Here is a 22,225-nt window from a genome sequence, read left to right on the forward strand (position 1 = left end):
ACATAGATTAGCTACAACATTAAAGAGTATCCAGCTTCAAGTGTGGGGATGGCAGCAGCACAAAAATCCTGGGATGCTAAACTGCAACTTGAAGCTTAACTCTGGCATCACTGTCTTCCACCTCAGATACAACAGGGCAGGCAAGTGCTCCTATTTACTCAGCAAGGCTAAGGTTCTGTGCAGAAAAAGTTGTACTAACAGTAGTCATTTGAAACCTTATAATTTATACAATTGTAATAAAGATGAACACAGTATTACAGTAAGTTCATCCAGGCTGCTGTTAAATCAGGTGGTAAAATACCTGTCACTTCAGTGTTTATGGTGTTGCAAGAAACTGAAATAGTAACTACTTTTTAAAAAAAGTAGCAAACTTTTTAATTTGCAAGCATCTTGAGCCCTCTTACTTCTATTTAATAATCTTTCACTCATAAGATTTATTATACATCCTGTAGGGACACTGATGATCCTTTGCAGTATCATCTGACACTTTCAAGGAAGTTTGAGAATGACATAAAAACTCAAGAAATTTTCAGTTACTCCAAGTTCAGGGATGGTATTTGCTTGTAAAATCTCAACATTCAAATAACTAAAAGCATCACTGAGTACTAGCAAGTGTTGCATACATCCATTTCTGTGGTGACAGTACATGCCACACAAGAAACACAGACAGACAACTTCAGTAGCTTTTTTTTCTTTTTTTAATTAATAACTTCTTAGTTCAGGAAAAAAAAAATAAACCACAAAAGAGAACTGGAAGAACTAGTCTCCACCTTCTTTATAAAAGAACTTTTCTCAAACAGAGAGACTATATACCTTGTTCACCACTATGTCAAATCCTATCATAATCACCTTGGTTTCCACATCTATTCTACCACATTTCATGCCCAGCTTCCAAACATCTCTTATAAAGGAGGTGGGGATGTGCTTTAGACAGGTTAAAAATATGCTGCACCTTTAAAGTATTTAAACAATTACACCAAGCATAGTTCATACATTTATCACATTAACTATCACCTGGTAACCATACATTTAAAAAGGTCTAAGGTAGAGTATGTAATACCCATGACAGATACTCTTACTTACTTAAGAGCATATAAAGATCAGGATTTATTCACCCTCCCCATCTGCAAGCCAATTTCTGATCTCTTCCTGGTACAATATAAATGACCAAAAAAAATCCCTTCATTCCATTGCACTACTGCAACCCTATATGCATAGAAAGGCAGATTAATTACCTGTGACAGGGAAAAGGAAGAGGGTTTTAGAAAACAACTTGAAGAACATCTACTGCACAGGTACTTTAGATGTTAAGCACATGAGTTCTGCTGTTTGGGTTTTCTCCCCAATTTTTTTTTCTTATGGTCACTCAATACACCCCTACACAAACAAAATTTGAGTAAGTGCAAGTTACTCCTGACCAACAAAACAACTTCAGCACAAGAGGCTTGAACACCAGCACAGTGACAAGGCTGTGCTGAAAGCCCATCTGGGGTGTAGGAGTGGTGAATGAAAATGTAAAGCACATTTCTGCATATAATGTGCAAAGGCTTGATCTCCACAACTGCACTCAATTTGCTACATGCACAGCCAGAGATGAAATGAGATCAAAACCAGCTGGGAATGGTTGTCCTGAGAAGATACAATAACCATTAAAAAATCTAAACATAAAATACAAATACAGAAGCAACAGAACATTGTTAATACTAAAAGACAGAAACACACTGTTGTTGTTAAAAGAAGTTTCAAGTAATATTCCAGATCCAATTTCAATCCTACTCACAGGAGAAAATGCCCAGAGATTAGGAAGAGAAGTCCACACCAAAGTGTATTTTTAATAGCATAAGGGCATGGTCAACAGACCCATCCTTGCGACAGCTATTTTCAAAAATAAAAAATCTAAACAGAAAGACATCATTCTAATTAGCATTCTTAGTAAGATGTGCATTACTGGAAATAGTTGCTCAATTCACTGCAACCAGTAGACACGATGTGCTGCATCATTTGTGCTCCATTATATCACAAGATACTGTGTGTACACTTTTTAACATCCAAGTATAAATCCTGCTCATAAAATAAGGCATACTTAAAACAACATGGTCTCTACAGAGGTAACTTTGAATGATTTCTTCTCATTCTGCTCCACTCTTGTAGGTGTGATGAGAACAAAATTGGTCCCAGTTGAGGTCTGTCAACATTAGCAACCAGATTATGATCATATCAATTTGTAGGGAAGGGGGAAAGTTGGGATTTCTTTGTTTTTAATGACACTTGGGACATCTCCTGAATGAGCTCTGCAGAAGGCATGAAAATAAAATCTACAATTCCTATGTCAGTGACACCATGTGCCCCTTCATGATCCCTATCTCTATCCCTATCCAGAAATGCCTCCATATTGCTACAATTTGTCCAAATCCACTCATTTTCTGTAAGATTGTTCCTTCCAGTAAAGCTGCTGTATTCTGTTTTAAGTTAGTTTTTTCTACATTTTCACCAGTGTATGCATGCTAGAGAACAGCTGCATTGCAGAGGTACATATTTAGCACATGGTATCAAACCAAAAAAGAAATACAAAAAAAAATGAACCAGTGTGTCCTACTGGCTGCTCTATGTCAAAAGCACTGTTTGGTCTTCTGATATAAAACACTACAGAAGTAATATTAGCAGATGTCTGTTCTGCTTCAAGTATTACCCCACCTTTAAATGTGATCTTCAAATTTTTGTGCAATTCTTTTTGTAATTTCACGTGAATAAAAATATCAACATGTCTAAACTAAGAAAGGAAACTGTCCTACCTCCACTGTAACACTGCACATATGGTAGAAGCTTTAAGTTGAAACAGCTGTTCATTGGATGGATTTTTTAAAAAGGAATATTAATGTGGTTTCTAGCCCAAAGGCAATGGGTAGCAACAAAATATCGAACCACCGCAAAATGCAGTTACAAATATACACTGACAATATCCTCCTTAAATATTAATGGCTCTTGAAATACCCATCAGATACTTTTACAAAACTTCTCTATTTTAAGTCTATCGATTTTTCTTAGTTTCTTCACAAGTAGTGCAAATACACTCCTTATTCTTAGGTCATCCCAAGATATGGCTGGTTTTTGTGAGTGTGGTTTGTTTGTGTTCTTCACTGAAGTGACACAGGGACACTGTAGTCATGAGCATGGAATGCAATGCTTGCTGGACTACCTTGGAAAAAAAAAATCTACCTTATTCATGTACAGCTGTAAAATTCTACAAATTAAAAATTTCACATCAGGTTACCTGATGGAAAAGTGAATGATTCCCTGCTATGGGGGAACTAAGCAGATCCCCTGAAACCTTAAACTGTACAAGCAGTGTAACAGGCTTTTGTCCCCTCTCTATAGACTCCAAGTTTTCAGTTCTTGAATCTTGTTTGCTCACAAATGTGATTGAATTTCCTAAAATAAAGAAAAACATAATATTAAAATGTAACAAAGTTCTCACAAGTCAGGCAACAAAAGCAATTCAGCATTTTGCTCAGGGTATTTTAAATGTTAAACAGTCTAAAGCAGACCATTTACACACTGAAATATTTTTCAGAACCTGTTTAGATCATACTTTACTGTCATTTTACATGTAACAGGATTTTCAACATCTCTCCTGCCTAACCCTCATTAGTTTTATTATGCACACAGAAAACCTGTTATTAAAAAGCATTCCTCTATACTTCTGCATACTTCAAACCCAGAAGGCAATTAAAACAGGAATCTGTGATTTAATTTTCCCCTGCAAGGTATTAGTAACTTTTAGTATGTAATGCTGTCTGCATTACAGAAGTCATTAAGAACTAGAATTAACTAGGCTAATTTTATATTTCAACATAAACACATTCTCTTAGTGGCTTAGAATCTTCTGGAAAGAAAAAGATTTTCTCAGCCTGTATTATCTAAGTTTCATAGGAATGGCAAATCTGTCTTCATGGATTAAACAGAAAACATCATTTACTACCAAGCACTTCTTCTCACTTCTCAAAAACATTTCACTGTTCCTTGTTTTTCTCTTGCTTGGGCCATGTGGCCCTTCACACACAACTGAAACAGAAGATGGGGGGTTGAGTGTGTCAGTACATGTGGAGGAAATGGTGCAAAGGAGATCCTGAATTTTCCCCTCAGCTGGATTAGATCAAAGATCAGAAAAACCTTGCTCACATAATCTAACTACTTAGTAGAACAATTTAGCTCAATTAAAAAAATTAAAATATTATCTGGATATAAAAGAGTGGTATGACAGCACTGTTTGCTTTTATGGATTTCAAGAACTAAATGTAGCAGCCAGTAAAGTTCTAGGAAGGACTAATGCTTGGGGGGAAAAGAGAAAGAAGGAAAAAAAGAAGGGGGAAAAAACCCCTGAGTCATTTTTATTCTAGATGAAATTTTCCACAACATGAACAAAGATGACTGGTGAGTACTTTGATATTGAATTAACGCTAACATTTCAAAACAAAATCTCCTCTGGGAACGCAGACTGTCCTATAATGTGAAGTTACAGATAGCAGTGGTACTTCAAATTACATCTGCAACTTAAATCCAAAATTATTTTTGAAAGCTATTTGGTAAAACCCTTGAATTTGTAAGAGACTGCAGATGAATATTTTACAAGTCTGTCTTATGATCCGCTTGCCTGAGCTGCACAGACTGGTTATTTTCAACCCACAGTACCTGAAATATTAAAGGAATTATGCTAAGCGGGTATGTACATTGCAACATTAGAAAGATACTGCAGAATCTTCTATTCATTAAGGCAATTTCTCAATAAGGGGTAACAGCTCCTCTATCTTAAATTACACTGAGAATTTAGAGAATTATTCATAAGGCAAGAAGGATTTTTCAACCCTGCCTGAAACCAGTTAGTTCTTAGGGAGAAAATTTTTGTTTTGTTTTATGAGTCTTTAATATTTGTCTTACTACATGTGCATCTTTTTATAAGAATAAAACTGCATTGGCCTTGATATTTTTACTCAAGAAGCTTGATTTACTTTGGAAGGACATTTCTCACCAGATACCGGCAGTCCAAGGCTGGTATTAAAACTCTTGACAAGTACAGGGTTAATCTCTTTTCAGGCTCAGTATTTAATTTTTGAGGCATGCCAGATTCCTTGGGTCAGAGATGTAAGACCTAGAAACTCCTCGGGAACCTGCTGTGGCTTATGTTACATGCTCCAAGCCGCTCCTGTTGCTAATTATTCCCACCAATTGATTCCTTCAATGGAAGCTGCACTTCACTGAAAGAATCCTTCCACCCCAGTGGGTGGTAAAACAGCCTCAAGAAGTGTCAGCCATGGGTTACATCAACTTACAAGTGCTGGCAGTGCCCTGATGCACGGAGGGCTCATTTCAAAGTCATGTTAAAAACAAAAATGACAAAAAATTCCCCAATGCTCACCCAACCCTGCTTTATGCTGCAAGTTCTGGCACTTGAAAGGCTGCATTTAGATTGTTGTTGGTTTGGTTTTTTTAAGGAACACAAAGCAAAACCACCTTCTGAAGTGTACAACTTACATGGCGTGGTGTGCTTTGACCTGAGTTCGACAGTTGCGTCCCCAGTAGCAATCAGGACGTGATGTGACAGTCACTGCAAGAGAGCAAAGGAAATGTTGCATTTATTACAAAAGTCATTTAAGTGACCCAGATTATTAAGCCACTGCTAATGGTGGTTACTCATCAGAAACAACACATGATTGGCAAGAAATTACTCTAGAACTATATTGTTTCACCTTTCTGGAAACAAAGCAAACACTCTGAAGGACAAAAAATTAGTTTTTAATGTTAATGCGAAATTATGATGAAAGTGTTTGGTTCTTAGTGCTGTCAACTGAAGTTTTACCATTTATTTTAATAGAGATGGACTTGATTAAACACTCAGCATTTGTCTAGATGTATTTCCACACAAAAGAAAAATTATTAATTTGGGTAGAGTTTGCTGCTTTCCCCCACCTTCACATACATTACAACTCAGCTGTCCAGCAGATGAACTGAAAACCAATGTTAAGGGCAAACCAGATACACAATTTTTGCTCATTATGTACAGCATCACAAGCAGATTTCTCAACAACTTAAGACTGGGAAGATGTTGCTAACAACAAGAACTAAGTTGACAGAAGTAATATTTAAAAGCAAACTGTTGGAACAGCATCTGTCCCAAACAAATTCAGGTCTGAATGAGGGACAGTTGCTTGCATGCAGTTTTATACTAGAATTTCAAATGCAAAGATTTAAAATCAGTTTATGAAAGCATTCTAGTTCCTAGTTGAGAGCTGGTAAAGTGTTAAATTGTTCAGAAAATGCATCATTTTATGTACTTAAATGGGAAAATAAATTTAATTACAGCAATTGGTTCCTGTTGACGATATTCTGATTTTACTGAGTTCCTCTTTTCACTCTGCAGATATATTTATTCTACAGATGAGAAATGATACTGAAAGAAAAGGTCCCATTAAGGAGTCTGAAAATAACTACACACAAGCTTAGCAGCTGACAAGTAAAGCCAGGAGCTAAGACATTATCCTGCAACAAGATTTGCAATGGGCTACATGAAAGTACCAAAAGAACCAATACAAAGATAAAACTCATGTTAACTCTTTAAATCACTTTTCTCCTCCTTACTGAGGAAAACAATCCCCACCTGGCAATTCAGCAACAGGAATATTCTGCCTGTACTGGTAGGCAAGTTCTCGAAAGCTGCGAAGGCCACAACAGTAGCAAAGCACTGTGTTCCCAGTAATTCTGTAATCTGGGGAGAAAACCAGTTGGTAAAAATGTAAGGATTAATAAATCAGGTTTAACTAAAGAGCCAGGATTGCACTGGTTCTGTACACAGAACTCCAAATTTCTTGATAACATTGCTGAGTTACATCCAGACAAGCAGTCATGCACATGCAAACTGAACACAACACATACCTGACAACATAAAAACTCCTCTTTGAAGAGCTAAGAGACTTTCATTTAACATATTTTTCCATGTCAGACCCCTGGATGCCAGGTAATCCTGAAAAGAGCAATTTTAAGTGTTTAATCTAGAAAAATCTTTAATCTCAAAGAGTAAGCAAGACATTTACTCTCAAATATTTCCAAATTTATCAGTAACTATGTTTTCAGAATGAGTTTATGTGATGACAAGAAAAAATTAAATACCTGTAACTTAATTAGCATGATACATTTAGAGCACCAATAAAACCTTCCACTAAGTATCTTTTTTCAGATCTCCACTTTTGCCAAAAGTTTGCAAATAGATTCATTCCAGTCACATTCTCATTTACCTCAAATCAAAATTTCACCCAGTTTACCTAATTTAGGCAATCCTGTTATAGTATGGGCAAAATATTTTCCATACAAGTTTAGTGTGAAATTTAACTTGTCTGGGACAAAACATTTAACAAGCATTGCTTTCCTGGCTTGTTTTTATTGAATTATTTTTCTCTTAAATAGTATCTTGGATGATCATTTGGAGATCATTTAATCAGCTTTTAGAATCAGGTTCTGCAAGTGACACAGTGCTGCCACTGTGTCAGGCAGCACATGAATTCTATTTCATCAGTGAGTACATCTTAAACTTTGTACATTTGTTATTATCACACACAATGATTTTTAAACATACCTTCAGGATATCTGATTCATAGTGGTTGTTATTCAGGACGCCATCTAAACACTTATCACCAAGATTTATTTCTAATCAGAACAAGAAGAAGAAGAAAAGTTACTATTTCTTGCCCAAACTCTGTGGCCTTCACACATTTTCTGAAGGTTCTTCTGTTTCCTGAAATAACATGCACAGGCTCATGTGAGCACCAAGTACATGACTGCATTCAACATGTGCTAATGCATGTGATTTTTAACTTCTAGTGGCACAGACAAGATACTGAGATTTTAAAATTTCAGCTTCAGTCCACAAACACTACCAAGCTGCACAAATCACCAGTGCTAATAAAGCATATTCTATTAGCTCCAAACTGCAGCCAAGCCATTCCAACTGTTCTAATTTACTTTTTCAAATGTCAAAAAACCTTGAGTCTCAGAAGTCTGCATGCTTAAGAGGGCAAGATTCTTTTCTAATCCGATACCTTCAGATGTTCAGTGCTTTTGTACTGGTTTGTATGATTCTCTTACTAGACTGAAATACACCATGGTTTTTTATAGTGGAAAGAATCATGCTCAGCAAGTGTAGCTTCTAACCCCAATATTGTAGGAAGACACACAGTTAAATCCTGTCAAAGTTAAGACACATGCCCCTTCAGTTTTGTGTGTTTGCAATGTGAGGACACAGGCCTTGCTTCTTTTTGCATGACTGTGCTACAAACTGATCTATTCTTAAGTTACTTAAAGGTCAATATAGGCAGACATTATTGCAAAGTGAACAGGCTGATAAGCAAAAAAATTACTCCACAGTACCACAGAATGGTGCCAGGCAGCCAAAACACGCCATGCGAGTGCAGCCCCAGTACAAGTGACAGAAGGGCTGCAGACAAACTGTGCCTGTAAAATAACAAAGAAAACCCTTGTAAGGACCTGAACACAACAAAACTCAACAGTTACCATTCTCATAAATCAGCAACAACAGAGCCCTAATAAACTTGGTTTAAAAAAGGTACAACTTTCTCATTTAAAACACATTCTTTAAAGGACTAATAAATTCTTTAAAGGAAGAATCTTGCATGCTGTCACTACAAGCATCCAAATAAAGAAGATTCATATAAAAAACAGTCTTCAAGTAAATTTAAGTTTAATAATAAATAAGGAGAGACTTCTATAGAAAATAAAATAAAAAGTGTACACACATTGCTGAGGAGCAACATGAGGATTCTGTTCACGCTCTGCTCTACGGTCAGGCATTGGCTGAAAGCAGCAGGTGCATATTACATGACTTCCTTGAGCAGGACACACGTATTCCTGAACAGCTGGATGAGTTAAAAAGGAAAAAAAAAAAAAAGATTGAACAATTTACAAATTGCAGTTTGGATGAGGAATCTTAATGAATATTAACAATATAAAAATCTTGAAGTGACAAGCAACCTTTTTACAAAAACTCTATGAAGCAGCAGAAAAAAAGCATTCAGACTTCTGGACTGCACAGCTGTGTAAAATATTTCAGTATGCAGAAAAGGTTAAGAACTTTTCAACCATCTCATCAACCATCAGCAACCCATTTTGGACAATCACAGCCAAATGCTGTATTTGTAAAGACATTGGTGTGGAGTTGCTCTCACAGTCCTGTGAGAGGGACTTGGCTTAGGTCTAACTTAGTTCATAGCTGTAGCATAGCTCATTGCTTAGCTCAGGGGAGGTGGAGATGATATTCAAGGGTCCCTTCCAACCCCAGCCATTCTGTGATTCTGCCCTGAGTGTCTGAGTTGCAGTATTTTAGTGCCGCACTGCTGGGGCAATGTGACACTGACCTGCAGGGAAGTTGGCAGAGGTTGATGGAGCATCTCCCAGAGCCTGCATTCCTCCTGCCTCTGGCTCCTGGCCTGTGCCAGGCACAGCTGGAACAGAGTGTCTTCGGTACCCTGGGCACTGTCTGCATACTATATATGGTTGACTGAAAGAACAATATGAAATTATACCAAACAAATGCAAATACAACTTAGGTCACAAGATTGGTCAGACTCTCGAAGTTTAACTTTAGGATTTCCTCATTCAGTAACAGATGAAAGCTTATGTAACTCAGTACCTAGCTCTGCTGTAGCTGTGACAGATAAAAACTTTGGGTTTTGTAGTATTCCTCAAGAAATTTTAAACAAAAGGTAAAGGAAAAAAAGAGCAATGTGACTGAAAGAGAGAGGAACAAAGTTGGAATGGTTATCTACAAGAATTCTGTTCCTCTGTAGACATTCAGCAAAAAATGTTTGCTGTTGAAAAGAAAGAGGAGGCATTTTGGTACTTGGGAATTCCTAGAGTCAAGCACCAGCTGCTTTGGTACCATAGACCAAGTGAAAGCAGCCACATAAGAAAGCGCAATAATTGCAAACACATTCACAGGATCGTGGGCTACTTTATCTCCTGATAAGATCTTAACCAGAAATCTGTCTTTTTTTATTGCACAATTCAACATAGAACTGTTGGTCACAAACTGAATTTTGCTGGATTTCTAGGAAGTTCTTATTTCTGCTCAAGGTTCAAAGGATGGCCAGCAAAACTACCAAGGAGGAACTTAATCTGCAAACAGGTCCTGGCAATGATCATGGAAACACTATCAGCAATAAGAGCATTGGTAAAACTAGCTCAGTTTGTGGGTCTGTGCATTCAAACATAGGTACACAACTTAAAAACAGACCTACCTGATATCTGAGGATTCACTATCTACATCAGACAATTCCAGTAAATCTTCAGAGCTTCCCTCCTCATCTGAGAACGATCTCCGCACCTTGGGCTGCAACATGTCTTGAGTAATTTTGTTTCTGGCATCCATGCTCCGAACATCCTCTTCATTGCGACATTTATCTGGCAGGAGAACCACATTCAAACTTCAAGAGAAAATAACACCTCACATCCCTTATCTGCACTCTACTTTCTTAATACAGTCACCATTATTGTATTTTCATTTTCATAAGACTTGGTTTTGGATGAGAGAGTTCTAGATCATCTTACTTAAATTCCCCTCTCTGTTAAGGAAGTCCAGTATCAGGCAACTTAAGTTTTGTTTTCAAGAGGCCATAATCAAAGTTAATTAAATCTAAATTCAAGTATGTTTTTCAAAAGTATCCTTCTCATGATGAAGTAACAAATTAAAATGAAGCATTCTTAGCACACTCACATTATTAAATCACCTTCCACAGGTTATTATGTCATGTTAGATGCACTTGTTTTCCGACAAGCTATGTCAGAAAAAACAGCAGGGTAAAAAAACACACAGGTATTTTATAGACAGCAGTGTGTCCTGATACCAGTGATGCACCTCATGTGTGAAATCCATTGGATTCTGCCACAGACACTGTTCAACTTGCCTGGATGCTGAATCAGATAAGCTTCAACCAAGTTGTTCAATATGTGATTTTTACAAATACGTTCTACTGGACAACGACAAGTTGGACACAAAGAAGATCTTTCCATCCATCCTGAGTAGCAGGCAGCACAAAAAGTATGCATACAAGGCTGCAAGCTGGAAAACAAAAACTGAGTCAAAATACAAATCTTTCATTTTTTTCAGATACATCCATAACCCTGAAAAAACTATTTAGCATTGATTTGACTATCTACATAGCATAGGAAAAGGAAAATCAAGAGGGCTTGTGAAAATGCTGATTATCCTGACCTCCTCAAACAGCTGTCACTGAATGTCTTGCATTATTACCACATGATTAAAGCTTTTGTCACTCTTACATACCTTACACAGTCATGCAGCAGTTCTTGGCAGATAATGCACGTTAACGTCTCTTCCATCTTATCTGGTTTCACATTTGATGTTTTTGCATCTTCAGAGCCAATTTTAATTATACATTCACTTGGAGCTGCTGGTGAAAGATTTGGACAAGTATCTTCATCTACAAAGACAGAAGGAGATAAGTTAAAAAAAGCTTTAAAAACTATTTTTATTCAAGTATTAAAAAAATCCCTGAAAGATCTGCACTGATTGACTGTTCGCTGGCAACAGTCCCAAAAGAGGTTCTTGCTTTACACACTACAGCTTCTGATACTGAAGACATTATTTTCATGGGACCAGAAATCAAGTAAGTGAGACACAAGAAACAAGCTGAAGGACTGATGACAGCTGTTGTAATTCAGTTTGGAGGGGTGGGGTGAAGGTTAAGTTGCAGAATACTGTAGTATACTAGCCTCCTTTTAGTTTCTTCTTAGCAGGTTCCAAACCTTCCTCCTCCCCTGTTCTTTGAGAATCTGATTCTGCATTTTCTTTGTCAGTGATTTCTGGAGCAATTGCAGAAGCTTCAGCATTCACATCCAGCTTTTCATGCTTGTCGTGCAGTGCTCTTACGCACATGGATTCTGAGATGGGGAAAGCAGGCACAGGAGTGACAACTGAGGACTGTGATCCTAAAAAATAAAAACAGAAACATGAACATGGCTGCATACAGCTATGGGATGTGTGAAAACAAAAGGTACTCAAACTGACATGGCACATGCATCAATCCAAACATCTGAATAGGAAAAAGTGGAGCAGAAAAGCAAAGACTACATAACTTACTAAACACACTCTGAACCAATCTGCTAATTGGAAAACCTGGGGGAAAAACAACCTATTAGTTGTGTAACCCTACTTAAAATCCCCATTCCTATTTCAGTTGGGAAGTATTTATTCTTAAGACTATTATCCACACCAGGTCTTCCTGACAAGGATGCCAGGCTGGGGTTATGCAATACTGATCATACGTAACAGGTTGGGATCACAGCAAAGGGAAAGCTTTGTTTCCATAGGAGCCAGTGAGGTCCCACACAGGAATTCTCACAATTCCTTCACTCATCTATCAGGATTTACCCTGCTTGTCCATAGAGAGAAAGTTAAAATGCACATATCTACCTGATATTTTCACTAGAACTTTACAAGGCAAATTCTAGATGGAGATAGGGGTAAGAGATGAATCTGTTAATTTTAAAACTTTAACTACTTGACCCACGTCTCACCAGATGTTGATGGATTATCCTGCTGAACAGATGCAGACTTGACTGGAGAGGTAGGAGAAGCACTAAAGAGGTTTGATGTAGAAGTAGATGGCTGTGGTTCCTCGTAGCAAGACTGAGTAGCTGACAGTGATGAGGTAATTTGGGTCTCATCATTACTTCTTCCTGTACTTGAGGTATCTTTGGTCACATGGCATTGGTTTTCTACATTAACTTCTACAGTTGGAAGGGGGGAAAGAAAAGAAAAATATCTTTGTGACAATCAACACATCATGGCTTCAAAATTCCAAGGAATCAAACTCTCTCAAGAGGGTTACATTAGTCATTGGAGCTTAGCTCCTCTCCATGGATCCTGAATTACTTCCTTACCTACTGGTTCTTGAGTTGCATCATGTTTTGTGTTTAAGGATTCATAAAGATAAGCAACATCTGAAAGAGATTTAAAAATATTAATTGTGCTCTTGAAACAAAAATTCACTTAATCCCACATAAACAACTCTATTCACAAGTGGTTGCATCCCTAAAGTGTCTGACAATAGAAGAGGCAAAAGAGGGGTCACCTCAATGGTACCATGTTAATACTCCTACTTAGGAGGCAATTAGGAGCAGCACAGCAAGATCTTTTCTTCCCAGGAAACCAGGCAGAGCAGCTTTTGTGTGACGTTTAACTTGTGCCAGCCATGGAACCAGAGGCTTAATCATTTCTTAAACCTAAAATCTGCTGTCAGAACAGACTGTATTTTTACTGATACTTGAATCAAAGTTCTTCGAAGAAGCTTATTATTTCTGAGCTCACTTCTCAACCTCTTCAATCAATATTACTTCGCTTCTTTGTGAGATACATGAACTCTCAAAAATACAGATTGGGACATGCCATAAGTTTCAGCTAGAAACTAATTTATAATCTACTAATAAAACCAACTGGATAATATCCTTTTCTTTTCAATCTTACTTTAATTTAATATTGTTCCAAAAACTCCTCTACCTTGTTACATTTTTGTCACCACCAACAAGCAAATAAGACTGTCTTAGTTTGCAGCAATCCATTTTCTGATCAGAAGTTAAAATTTTGTCTCCTTCAGTAGGACTTAGAATGGCCAAACAGGCATGCCCTAAATTTTTCCTCTCTGTTTGAAGATGGAAAAGCTGAAAAAAGCAAAACTGGAGGCTTGGTAATTTAACTACTTATTAACCCAAACAGAAATCAGTGATTCAGTTCATTGCCTGGAAAATTCACCAAAGTGATTCATCTAAGTAGCATCAAGTGCAATAGTGCCAGCTCAGAGCGGATTTGTGAGATAAACTCCACAGACAGAAAAATACAGCTTATCACTGCTTCATGTAACATTTACACCAGACAGCATAAATCTATCTGTCTATAAATTATCAGCAATTTCATGAAGGAAGTATTTGAACAGTGAGTATGTATCTAGATTTTTTTAATTAACAGTTTATATTTTTATTACTGTATGAAAACTGTAAATATAGCATTGTTCCAGGTTTACAAATTCTACTTTCACTGTAGGGCTTTCCCCATCTCCCCCCCCATTTTGCCTCTTCCTCTTCAAAACAAAATAAGCCAACCTACATACACAAAAACCTACACACACAAAACAAAAAGCTTTTGCAGCCTTTCCTGCTGGTGCTAAAAACTGCTTTACTGGGATATATAAAGTATCACTAACTACCCCAGCAGTTTGACTTCTAAAAGAAGCACTGGACATGTGATTAGAACCTCATTACTTACCGTTCCATGCATTAGTTCTACCAAAATTACTTCTAGGCACATTTAAATTTCAGACAGTTGCTCAGATTTGTCTCTGTAAAAACTGGCACATCCATGACCTCTTCTCCAAAGACTTGTTTTTAAACATATTTCTCTTTAAAGCAGAACTACTCAATTTTATTATACTGATATTTCTTTTCCCTCCTGACTCAAAAGAAAATGACTAAGCACACCATTAAAAAAGTATTATTCACTTACTGTTCTCTGGCTCATTTTTTCTGTAAACAACATAGATCACATCCCCAGTCTGTAATGGGTATGTCTGCTTCTTAACCACTTTCAGTTTATTAATTACTGTTCCATTAGTACTGTAAAGAGAAAAGATAACTTAGCATAAATGTTTTCATAATTACACGGGAGAAGGAAGGGAAAACACAAGATATATTTAAAGAAGAAAAGCTACTGGCTGCCACCTAAAAAAGTAAGTGGACTAAAAAATATTTTTTAAAAAAGGAAGTTTAACAACAAAAAATTTCTCCTAAAGACAGAAATGCAGAGCCACTGGAACTTCAAAGCTCATTTGCACTACTGGTAAAGAAATGGCAGCTGACAGACAAAAGACCCCTGATATTTGGCTTATGTCTCCAAATAAATAATGAGATGATTGTTTCTGTACAATAGTCTCCACCCTTTAAGTATAAAACCAAAAGGACAATGAGAGTTCTATTCAAAAAGTTCCAGGCTGTGTTTTCCATTTAATACTGGAAATCTCCTGAGATGTTCTGTGACAAAGGAACTTCCCCTGTATGGTCAGGGATGTCATATAGTGGTAATTTGTGTGCCCCCTCCTCCTTCAAAAAGGAAAAAACCCTAAAATTGTGAGGTTACTTGGACTGTTTGCAACTTGAAAGAGAGAAGTTAAGAAGGTGAAAAAAAGTGATACATAATGAAAGATTAATTAGAATGAATTATTTTTATATTGATGAAAAATTTAATACTTGTAGAAGAAATTAAACTAGGGAAAATAAAAATGCAGAGCATTGCTGATTAATTTCTTTATCCCCTTAACTATGGGTGATGTCGTACACACAAGCCATTAATGTTTTACAATAAAGTCAAGTTGTTCAAGTACTAAAAAATTCCAGCTCACTTGCAGTAAGCATCCTTCAGGGCTGCAGCCCTCTCGAATTTCAGACTTCTGCCACTCAAAATCTCACAAACTGGTACCAAATATGAATGAACAGAAAATATCTGCTTTTGCTCCTCTGCAGAGCAGCTGCAAGAAATAACAGCAAAGCTGTGCTGCCACCTCCTGGAGGCACGGCCCGCGCCCAGGGCACTGTGGACTGTCCCTCACTGCAGGGGAATTTTTTGGAAATAAGCACTTCCCCCTTGTCTTTTCTAACACAAAAATATTAATTCAAAGCCCAAAAGGAAAACCAAGCTCTCTGGAAGCGCTACAGCAAGTTGTGATCAAGGTATCAGTTCTTGGTCTTGCTGCTGCAGCTGCTTCCACAGTCTGGGTGGCTGAATCAACTAGTCCAACATAAATGAGATGCTGCTTTAAACTTTCAAGAAATGAAAAAAAAATTTTGGGCCACATTGATGAAACTTCAAGCTTCTCTTACAAGAAAGAAAACCACTCATAGCTCATCCTTTTCCCCTCAGGCATACAGGTGTTGGCTAGGCTGAAAGACATAAGCACTGAAGAACCAGCAGAGCAGAGAAATCACTAAATGATTGCCAAAGGTTAGCAATTAAGAGGAAAATAGAATTTTAGTCCCTCTGTTAAAAACAACACTGATTTTTTACTTCATACTGATGGTAGTGATAACATTTAAAAATATTATGTTGAAGCAAAAATTGTATCTCCTTCAATTGCCAAATAAATAGTTGACACCAACCTCTGAACCTTGTCAGAAGTCCTTTAACAAAACTAAGAAACATCCAATTTGACCTCCTCAGTTTTCCAGAAGGCATCTCCCATCTGCCCTAAATGTTCTAGACCTTCTTTTATAATAAATCAGCTAAATTCAAGTAACAAGACTTGTCTTTTACTGAATTTTAACTTCTACAGGCAATTCCTAGCCCAAACTTTTCACTAAACACAGCGGGGGAAATGTCACAATAATGTATTTTATGCAGTAACTCTGTCATGACTGCCAAGTTCCAAGATTATTCTGGGGGACAATAACACAAGGTATTTTTGTGGAAAGGAAAAAACCCAAAATATCACACATCTAATAACCCACTCAGGCTTGGTTCCACAAAGCAAGATGCAGAAATAGCTATGCAAGATCCTATTCATCAAATTGACCACAGACAGCCAAATCTTTTCAGCTCTGTAGTTACACAGACTTCAGTGAGAGCTGACTAATGAATTATTTGGCACACATGGACCCAAATGAAATAAGAATAAATGGATATCACTTGACACTGAAAATCATAAGCTTTTCTTCAATGCATCAGTAAATGAAAGCAGTTGTATTTATCTCTCAGCCAACAACCAAAGGGAAAAAAATATTCAGCTATCCCAGATAATTGTATCAGCCTTTCACTTCTAATTCCAGGCTTTAGCATGAGGCTTTTAACAGATATGGTGACATTCCAGATTAATGTTGTGGGTAGACACACATGATAAATTATGACATTTATATATTCTTCTATGTTTCAAATTAAGCTCCCTATAAAATAAGTAGAAAGTACAATGAGAAGCCCAAATATGAAGGCCATTCATTAGATATTGAATTGATGCCAACTGGCTGTACCATTTTTCAAATGCAGAAGAAAAATAGTACTATCAGATATAAAATGTGTTGTGAAACTATGCCACAAAATGTTCCAGTGTCACTTTTTTAATCAGTGTACGAAAAAAGTCAGGCCTTGACTCAATTCCAATGTGGTTGATGACTCTACAGTTTCATTAATGAACCATAAATTCTGTTTACTTCCCAATCCCATCTGCTGTGCAGAATTGATATGAACAGCTTCACTCAGAACAGGGCTACTTTTGAAGTAGATGAATGATCCATGTGTTGTAAGAAACTTTCATACCCTTCCAAGAAAAATGCCAGACTAATAATTTCTAATATTTATTTGCATTCATCCAGGAAAAGAATGTAGTTTATGTTAAAGCTTATGGGTTAACAGTTATCTGATATTAAAGTGCATAAAATCCTGAACACACTGTAAACTGAAATGAGTTTTGAATTCTATTAAGGTACAGAATCCCTTCTGTACTGTAATTCTCCACTCTCAATGTTCATAGACATAGTTTTGACTGGAGGGTGAGGAGAATTCAATAGCAGAAGGGACACCAGCACCAACTGCAGATCAACCTCTGATTCACTCACAGAAAGGGAGTATCTGCTTGCCTGTCATATGAGTATCAGCCTTGTCTAAATTGTTTCCTGATCAGAAACATCCCCTACTACTTAGAACCTTAAAAGGAAAAAGTCTACAAAATAACAAGAAAATACACTAGTTGCCTTTAAAATTTCATTTCAAAATGGAGAATCTTATAACTGCTTTTACTGGGAGAAATCCAACTGCTGCCTCCACTGTGTTAGGTCAGCTTGTACAATTTGTTTTCTTTCAAGCAGTATAAAGCAACTACTGCATGGTTTGGAAAATAAAGCAGAAACATATCCCAAAAGAGGGCAAGTCTGAGTAATTTATTTTACTATTTGCTAACTCTTGGCTTTTGTTACTTCCAAACTTTTATTTACGCAATAATTTTGAATGCTCTAAACATTTTCTTTCCCTTGCAAATTTTGGGTAATTCTTTTAAGTACATTCAAGAACTCATTATGCTATCAGAAGACAAAATGTTGGCTATCTACATGTATTTGATTATATTCTTTGGATTAGACACAACAGAGAAACAAAGTCCACTCAGTTTGACTGTCCCACACTCACTCCCTCCTTCAATGCATTCCTCTTCACCAGAAAAATCTGAGCTTGACCACAGCAATGTTTCCAAATTATTTTCCACTTCAGAGAAGAAAAAGCTGACCTTGCAGTATTTTTCTGTGACTCTGAGCATCTGTACTGCCAACTCAAACATTCAAGAGCCATCTTCTTTCAGCCTGATTTTTTGGGACTCATCTGCTATTTGGCACAAACATTGGAAGACCCAGAAGAACCAGAAGGGTTTTCTGCAAGCAGTCATATCAAACCTGTTTGGTTTCTTGATTCAGCAGTTGGCAGCCACACTTCAATTCACAAGAGGGAGAGCACTCCAGGGATTTACTCTTTGTTAGATACACAGAAGTGTAACAGGCACAAGCAGCTCCCTGGCAATGCTCCATGTGCAGCCTTTCTGTTACACTACCTTGTTACAAGCCTCACCTTTTCATGAATACACCATACACATAATTAACTTTAATTTGGCTTTGCTAGTTTTCAGCTGGCTGCACCTTCTGCCTCAGGGGGTGGGTAAGGGAAAAAAATAGGCAGGAATGTTTCTGCATCATGCACAATTTATTTAGCTTGTTCTGTCATAACATGGGTTTAAACCAATTCTGCCAGGGACAGTTTGTGAGGTGAGACTTATAGCTACACTCTGAGGCTGCCATGACAGGCAAACATGGTTTGGTTTGTTGTTTGGAACATCCTGAAATTTAGGATTATACTGGAGAATGACAACTATAAACCCTTCCCAGACATCCCAGCAAATCCTTTTTCCCCAAAAATTTAGCATCCTGTCCCACAGCTTCTGGGAGTATAAACCCAGCAGGAATCTATCCTGGATCTATCTCTAATGACAACCTTGAAGAGGAGAGGAAATATACCCTTATCAGGTTTGCAGATGACAACAAAGCAGGGCCAGAGCTGCCATGAGGGGCACTTTGGCTGGCCAGCAGGATGTGCCCATGATGTACAAAGATAAAGAAATTTTCACATTTGAGGTTGTGGAGGATATCATGTTCAATCCCTGTTTCAACCCTGAAAGCAATTAAATTTATCATGGTAGCTCAGGGTTAGTATAACCAGCTGAGCTTTTAGCAAAAGCCCCTCCAAGAACATTCTGAGAAACCAACCTTGTATCTTCCAATGACACTTGACCAGACTCTTCATCCACTATGATTTTACAGTGATCTCCAGACACCAACTTGTTGCCAGGGAAAGATAAGTCACAGCCTTAAAAAGAAAGATTTTCCAGCAAGCTTAAAAATACACATTACACAGTCAGATCAGCATTCTACATGGCTATAAATGCAACATAAACTGACTCATGTACATCTGCAATAGTTCAAAACTCCTGCTGTCACACAGGCAGCAACACAGCCTAGTGTGAGACACATAAACACAAGTGGTGAGATAACCCCATGGGCTGATATAACCATTTCAACCATATGAAGATGTTTCAGTTCCCTTTTCCCCTCAGTCCTAGCCCTCAAAGATGGAAATCAAATCACAATTACTCTGTCCTAGAGTGCTACAGAAATATCCACACATATCTGAGGTGCTCAGTTTAACTTCTAAAGGCACACGTCACTGCACTCAGCTCTTTTCCCACATCATTGTAATGCTGTTTAATTGCATTTAACTTGTTTTATTCTGGTGTATTGGGGGGAAGTAGTAAGAACAAATAACCGATTAAAAAAATACGTAAAAATTATTATCACTGTTCTATCTTACAATCTTTTGTTTGTTTTCAAACAGGAAAGTTTTCCTCATCTCTGTTGACAACATTATTATGTTAATAAAGCTGAAGAGAATTACAATCCAGGAGTAAGATTTAGGGGTATGCAGGAGAAGTGTCATGATGATGTGATAAAAACCTTCCTACCTACAACTCAAGGGCTCTGAGAAAATCTTGTCTTTTTACCTCACTTTAAAATTGAGTATTCAAAGCAACACTCAAGGCTCTCCACTGATCTCTCACAAAGGACTCAAAGCACTAAAAGCTTACACCAAAGCTATAATTAACAGCCACGATTCCCCTCCACCTATTCACACTGTGAGTGAACTGATCTCAACAACAGATCCAGCAGGAAAGCAGCAAGTACTGCCTCATACTGCTTATAAAGTCACAATTTGGTATTCTAGTAACCATCCATTTAACTAATCCATTAGCAAACAGCTATGGAAAGCTGTTTGCAACTGAAGAAGAAATAATTCACCTTTTTTTCTGCCAGACAACTCTCAAACAGACATCAACTTGAAAAATTTACCCACAGCTTAATGATAAGCAATCTCAATAGATATCACCAACTGTAAATTTGCAAAACATTTTTCCTATAAGACACTGTCTGCCTTTCCCATAGAGCTACAGCATCTGGTGTTTGCTCACAACTATTTACAGGAAGTGACTGATCAGCCGAACAGCTTGAACTGATGACCAGGAAAAAGAAAATTAGCACTGTAAAGGCAGCATAAAAGAAAGTTAAAGCACTTCAGTCCTTGTTTCAAACACAGTGACCATGAAATCCTTTAAAATAAAGGCAAGTAGTACAAGTCCTAGACTCTGGGAGTAAAGCTTTCAAATCGACTCTCAGAGAAACTTTCAGAACTTGTTGGCAGTCTTTATAAGGCCAGAAGAATTAAGGGCTTTTATGTGGGTGTTTTCTTCTCTGTGAAGCCGAAGCATTTTGCATTGCAGTTCCAACTTATTTTAACCACAGAAACGAAACTAGAACGTAAACAAGACCGAAGCACAGAAACTTCTGAATCAACAACCGGGCTTCCTTATTTGCACAAACTGCCACAGATTACCTAAAAAGGCACTCTGACTTTAAAACGTGTCACAAGTTACTGAAAATGAAAAGGTCAGCATAAAACTACTTATTCACACAGCTGAGGTAAATTGGGAATTTGGGGGTGCCTGGCAAACACCTCCAGCAGCCGGAAGCAACAAACCCAACTAGTTTCAGTCCAGCTCCCAGCACTGTAAAGGCCAGGAGGGGGATGGCTGCTGTCCCCGCACACCGCCCCAGGCCAGCGCAGCCCGTCCCTGTCCCACCTTTCCTCCGCCCGATGGTCCATTCTCTTTTCAGCAGCAGGACGTGCGGCTCTGCCTCATCTGCACCCAGCCGGATCAGCTTCCCCCAGGGCTGCGGCTGCTGCTGGCTCTGCTCGCCTCCTTCCGATCGCTCCATTTGGATTCACATCTGACAAAAACAAACAAAGCGAACCCAAACCCCATCAGCACACGGCCCCCGGGCGCGGCACAGCGCTCCCTGGCACCCCCGAGGCCGGGCCGGGCGCGCCGCTGCCCCGCCGCCCCTTCGCACCCCCGGGGCTCTCCCGGCCCCGCCGCTCCCTTTTGTGCGGCGCCGCCAAACCCTCCCTCCCACTCGGCCCCCCGCAGCCAGCCCAGCCCCTTCCCTGCGCCCCCACCCCGCAGGGCCGCTCCCCTCCCCGAGCCGGGAGAGCCAGCGGCGGCGGCCTCCGTCCGTCCGCTGCCTTCCCAGGAGCGGGGCGGGGGCGGCCGGCGAGGCGCGGGGGTGCGGCGGCCCCGCGGCGCGGCCCGTCCCGGGCCCCTCACCCCAGCGCCGCGGCCCGGGCGGCTCCTGTCAACAGACATTGCCCCATCAGCTGATGCGGCCGGGGCGGGCCCCCGCGCCCATTGGCCGGCGCGCCGCGCGGGGCGGGCTTTCCGCCGCCCGCCACCGAGCCGCGCCGGGCCGGCAGGAGCGCCGCCGCTTCCGGTGAGGCCGCGCAGTGCGCTGCCCATAGGGAAAAGCTGGACAGCGGAGGGGCTGAGAAGCGGTGACGCCCCTGCGGCCATCTTGGGTACGGGCAGGAACCTCGGGTGTGGGCGGGCCCGGCTTCCCGCCGCCATCTTTGTTACGGGCTGATCGGTCGTCTCACCGCGACCGTGTGTGCTAGAAGCCGGCTGAAGTGGTTTCAGCGGTCTCATCCACAAAAAACTTGTTATAGTTTAACTCTTGGATG

General features: G+C 39.0%; 1 protein-coding gene across 3 annotated transcripts; it reads right to left on the reverse strand.

Annotated features, from left to right (window-relative positions):
* Window positions 1-698: 698 nt before the first annotated feature.
* CHFR (checkpoint with forkhead and ring finger domains) lies at window positions 699-21,859 on the reverse strand. 3 transcript variants are annotated; one of them, XM_058817019.1, is made up of 18 exons: window positions 21,816-21,859; window positions 21,291-21,438; window positions 19,366-19,465; window positions 14,582-14,691; window positions 12,967-13,026; window positions 12,601-12,813; window positions 11,797-12,012; window positions 11,348-11,504; window positions 10,968-11,122; window positions 10,302-10,464; window positions 9,420-9,562; window positions 8,802-8,921; window positions 8,416-8,499; window positions 7,625-7,695; window positions 6,928-7,015; window positions 6,653-6,760; window positions 5,530-5,602; window positions 699-3,429 (listed from the first exon to the last, which is right to left on the reverse strand). In XM_058817019.1, exons 2-18 carry the CDS (start codon window positions 21,424-21,426, stop codon window positions 3,387-3,389), a joined length of 2,040 nt encoding a protein of 679 aa, XP_058673002.1. In that variant the 5' UTR covers window positions 21,427-21,438; window positions 21,816-21,859; the 3' UTR covers window positions 699-3,386. The 3 variants fall into 3 exon arrangements, with proteins under 3 accessions (XP_058673002.1, XP_058673003.1, XP_058673004.1); XM_058817020.1 differs by lacking the exon at window positions 21,816-21,859 and adding an exon at window positions 21,668-21,815; XM_058817021.1 differs by lacking the exons at window positions 19,366-19,465; window positions 21,816-21,859 and having other exon boundaries at window positions 21,291-21,436.
* Window positions 21,860-22,225: the final 366 nt, after the last annotated feature.

This window comes from Ammospiza caudacuta, chromosome 18 (genome assembly GCF_027887145.1).
Source record: "Ammospiza caudacuta isolate bAmmCau1 chromosome 18, bAmmCau1.pri, whole genome shotgun sequence".
Classification (NCBI taxonomy): domain Eukaryota; kingdom Metazoa; phylum Chordata; class Aves; order Passeriformes; family Passerellidae; genus Ammospiza; species Ammospiza caudacuta.

Bases quoted from the DNA above. Each gene is read 5' to 3' on its own strand.
- CHFR (XM_058817019.1), bottom strand. From the start codon at position 21,426: ATGGAGCGATCGGAAGGAGGCGAGCAGAGCCAGCAGCAGCCGCAGCCC. The intron at 13,027-14,581 runs GTAAGTGAATAA...AATCTCTTTCAG, and splicing joins AAAAAATGAGCCAGAGAACA to ATGTTGCTTATCTTTATGAA. The intron at 8,922-9,419 runs GTCAGTGTCACA...TAACTCATCCAG, and splicing joins CTCTGCCAACTTCCCTGCAG to CTGTTCAGGAATACGTGTGT.